The 3,374-nt window shown below is 66.8% G+C and overlaps 1 protein-coding gene across 1 annotated transcript in view; it reads left to right on the forward strand.

The window, feature by feature from the left end:
• Positions 1 to 1,169: 1,169 nt before the first annotated feature.
• JAG1 (jagged canonical Notch ligand 1) overlaps positions 1,170 to 3,374 on the forward strand; it is a 35,668-nt gene continuing 33,463 nt past the window's right edge. Inside the window, exons 1-2 of the mRNA XM_035005834.1 lie at positions 1,170 to 1,726; positions 2,155 to 2,460. Of these exons, the coding sequence (XP_034861725.1) occupies positions 1,646 to 1,726; positions 2,155 to 2,460 (387 nt within the window). The 5' untranslated portion in view covers positions 1,170 to 1,645. The remainder of the gene's footprint in view (positions 1,727 to 2,154; positions 2,461 to 3,374) is intronic.

Below are 3,374 nucleotides of genomic sequence, written 5' to 3' on the forward strand. Positions count from 1 at the left end.
AGAGGTCCCCTCAAACGCAGCAGCATGTCTGCTGTGAGAGGGGCTGGCAGAGGCTTTGGCCAGCCCGCAGGTTTCCTTCCTTTGACCTTGGTTATGACCAGGAGTGTCGCTGTAAACTGCGAGGCTCGCCTTAAGGTGGAAAATAGCATCGGTTTCCACTGCCACCCCAGATAGCGAAGTTCTGCTGCAGGGCGATGGCGGGGAGATGGTCCATTCCAGGCTCCTCTCCTGCCACCCAGAGAGCTGCTCGGAGGCCGCCTACAGGTGCAATCCCGGCACTGCGGCCTGGGCAGCAGGACCAGGACGGTGGGAGCCCAAGCCCATCAGCATCTCACTCAGCCCCTCCCCAAACCTGAGCGGACCCCAGTGTGTCCGCCGCCCTCCCCCTCCCGGCTTCCCCTAGACCCTGCCCTGGCACAGCGAAAAGACGCTGGACCCTGACGCTGGGAGCCCTCCGAGACTTCGCAGACTCGGATCGGGGAGGGGGTGGGGCGCGGCCGAGGCTTCCCCTCGAATCTGCGGCAAGCCTGGCTCCGGGAAAGTTTTTCAAAGTTCCCAGCAGCGCCTGCCCAGGTCGCCTCCGCCGGGCGAGCAGACGGCGGCAAGCACGCCAGCCTCGCCGCCGCCGCCGCCTGCGGCTACCGCTGCCAGCAGCGAGCTCTGGGCGGCTCGCTCGCGGGAAGCGGGCCGGGCTCCCGGCGGGCAGGCCCTCCTCCTGGGGCGAAAGCCGCAGCTGACGCAGACGGCTCGGAAGGCGGAAGCTGCCCCGCTCCGACCGCTCAGGCAGCGCCGCGGCGCCTACACCTGGGGCCCCGACGGGCGGGCACAGGCGCCCGGCCCGAGGCGTCCGAGGGGGCTCCCGGGCAGCACCGAGACGCCGCGCGTCCCTGAGCAACAGACCCTAGCAAGTTCTTCGCCGCACGCTGCCCCCCTTCCCGCCTGGCCCAAAGCTCCCGAGGGCAGGGGTCCGCGCTAAGCCCCGGGACGTCTACGCGGTATCGCGAGTCCCTGAGCCCCCAGCCCCTTCCAAGTTCCTCCCAGTCCTCCCCTCCCCATCAACCAGAGGGAAGGGGCGTGTCTTCGCGCGACACGCCTCCTCATGAATATTAATAAGCGCGCATGCGCCTGCCGGGCGCGCTGGGTAGAGGTGGCCAGCCCGGGCCGCGGCTCCCAGACGGGCTCTCCGAGTCCCTCTCCGAGAGCCGGGCGGGCACGCGTCATTGTGTTACCTGCGGCCGGCCCGTGAGCTGGGCTCGGTTTTTTTTTTTTTCTCCCCTCCCTCTCTTCTTTTTAAGCAGCTGATCTGAAAGGGAATAAAAGGCTGCGCATAATCATAATAATAAAAGAAGGGGAGCGCGAGAGAAGGAAAGAAAGCCGGGAGGTGGAAGAGGAGGGGGAGCGCCTCAAAGAAGCGATCAGAATAATAAAAGGAGGCCGGGCCCTTTGCCTTCTGGAACGCGCCGCTCTTGAAAGGGCTTTTGAAAAGTGGTGTTGTTTTCCAGTCGTGCATGCTCCAATCGGCGGAGTATATTAGAGCCGGGACGCGGCGGCCGCAGGGGCAGCGGCGACGGCAGCACCGGCCGGAGCACCAGCGCGAGCGGCAGCGGCGGCGGCGTCCCGAGTGCCCGCGGCGCGCGGCGCAGCGATGCGGTCCCCACGGACGCGCGGCCGGCCCGGGCGCCCCCTGAGCCTCCTGCTCGCCCTGCTCTGCGCCCTGAGAGCCAAGGTAGGAGACCGCCGGGCCTCCTTCCTGGCCCGCCCTCTCCTTTCCCTCGCAGCTCCCTGGACGCCTGCGGTTGAGCGCCTGGAGAGGGCTCGGGAGCCCCCGGGCGCCCGGCTCCCCGGCCGGGTCCTGCTCCCGAGACGCAGCCCCTGGACTGGGGAAGTCCCGGACCTCCTAAATCTACCCTCCAGGTGGGGCAGGGGGCTGCGTTCTCCGTTCTTCACCCCGGGGGCAGTCGTCGGATTTCTCCTGCGCTCGTGCATTTTATGCCCGGGAAATCACGTTGAGTCTTTGCACTCGGTTTTGCAAAATTATTTTCACTTGGCGCTGAGGGCTCGTCGGGGCGGGTGGGGAGGGAGTCGTTACCTACACCCTCGAAGAAAACAACTTTCCCCTGCGCTGACCTCCCTCCCTCCCTTCCTCGCCGGCAGGTGTGCGGGGCCTCCGGCCAGTTCGAGTTGGAGATCCTGTCTATGCAGAACGTGAACGGGGAGCTGCAGAACGGGAACTGCTGCGGCGGCGTCCGGAACCCGGGGGACCGCAAGTGCTCCCACGACGAGTGTGACACGTACTTCAAAGTGTGCCTCAAGGAGTACCAGTCCCGCGTCACGGCCGGGGGGCCCTGCAGCTTCGGCTCGGGCTCCACTCCTGTCATCGGGGGCAACACCTTCAATCTCAAGGCCAGTCGTGGCAACGAACGCAACCGCATCGTGCTGCCTTTCAGTTTCGCCTGGCCGGTGAGTGAGCCGCGCCGTGAGGGGGGGCCCGCCGAGGTCCGCACCCGCGCCTGCCGAGCCCCGCTCTCTCGTGCGAGAGGGATTTAAAGGGGCTTGGCTTGAAACTCCGCGCTAACTGGAAAAGTCTTGCGGGGTGGGGTGTTAAGCAGCCGAGACTCTATCGTTAGATCTCGGCAGGCCCCGTGTTCGAGGCTTTTTGCTAAACGCGCAAAAGTGGGGAGCCCCCAGGGGTTTGTGAGGTAAAGCTCCCAGGAAGGCCAGTTTAAACTTGCAATTTGAAGGCCCTAGATTGACCCCCCCAATCCCCGAGCTGGGGGTCCTTATAGACGATCTTTGCTTAACCATTTAAACCTGATGGGCCGTGGAAAGCGACGCGGCGCAGTTTTGGCCTTCGAACGCCGTCCAAATCGGCACCCTCCCCTTTCTCGTGAGCGGCCTGGAGAGCGGGTGTGTCCTTCCTGGAGGGTGTGGGGGAGTCTGTTTCCCGCTGCTCTCCGGGAGACTTTGGGGCGTGCGGGGACGCGCTCCGGGCTGGATGTAAGGGCGCGGGGGCGGCCGCCGCTTGGGGGTGTGTGTGTGGGGCGGGGGGTGTCTCTGGGCCATGGCTGGAGCTGGGAGCCCGAGAGCCTCCGCCCCCTGCCGGCCCCTTCCTGCCCTCGCCCCCGCGCCGTGTAGCCCTTGTGGCCTCACTTCCAGCGGTTCCCGGGCTCTGGAACCAGCTGTGTTTGCAAACTTCCCCGGGAAGGGCGGGGGGTGCGCCCTCGTCCGGCGGGCGCCCGGCCCCCGCTAGCCTCCGGGGGCGTGTCAAGGCCTGGAAGGGGCGGCCCACTAGAGGCGGCTGCTGAGAGTCCAAGTGCGTGGACCCCCGCCCCGGGCGCCGCTCGAGGCCCCGGGCGCCGCTCGAGGCCCCGGGC

This window comes from Mirounga leonina, unplaced genomic scaffold (assembly GCF_011800145.1).
Source record: "Mirounga leonina isolate KUSES-001 unplaced genomic scaffold, KU_Mleo_1.0 Mir_150, whole genome shotgun sequence".
NCBI classification, from domain to species: Eukaryota; Metazoa; Chordata; class Mammalia; order Carnivora; family Phocidae; genus Mirounga; species Mirounga leonina.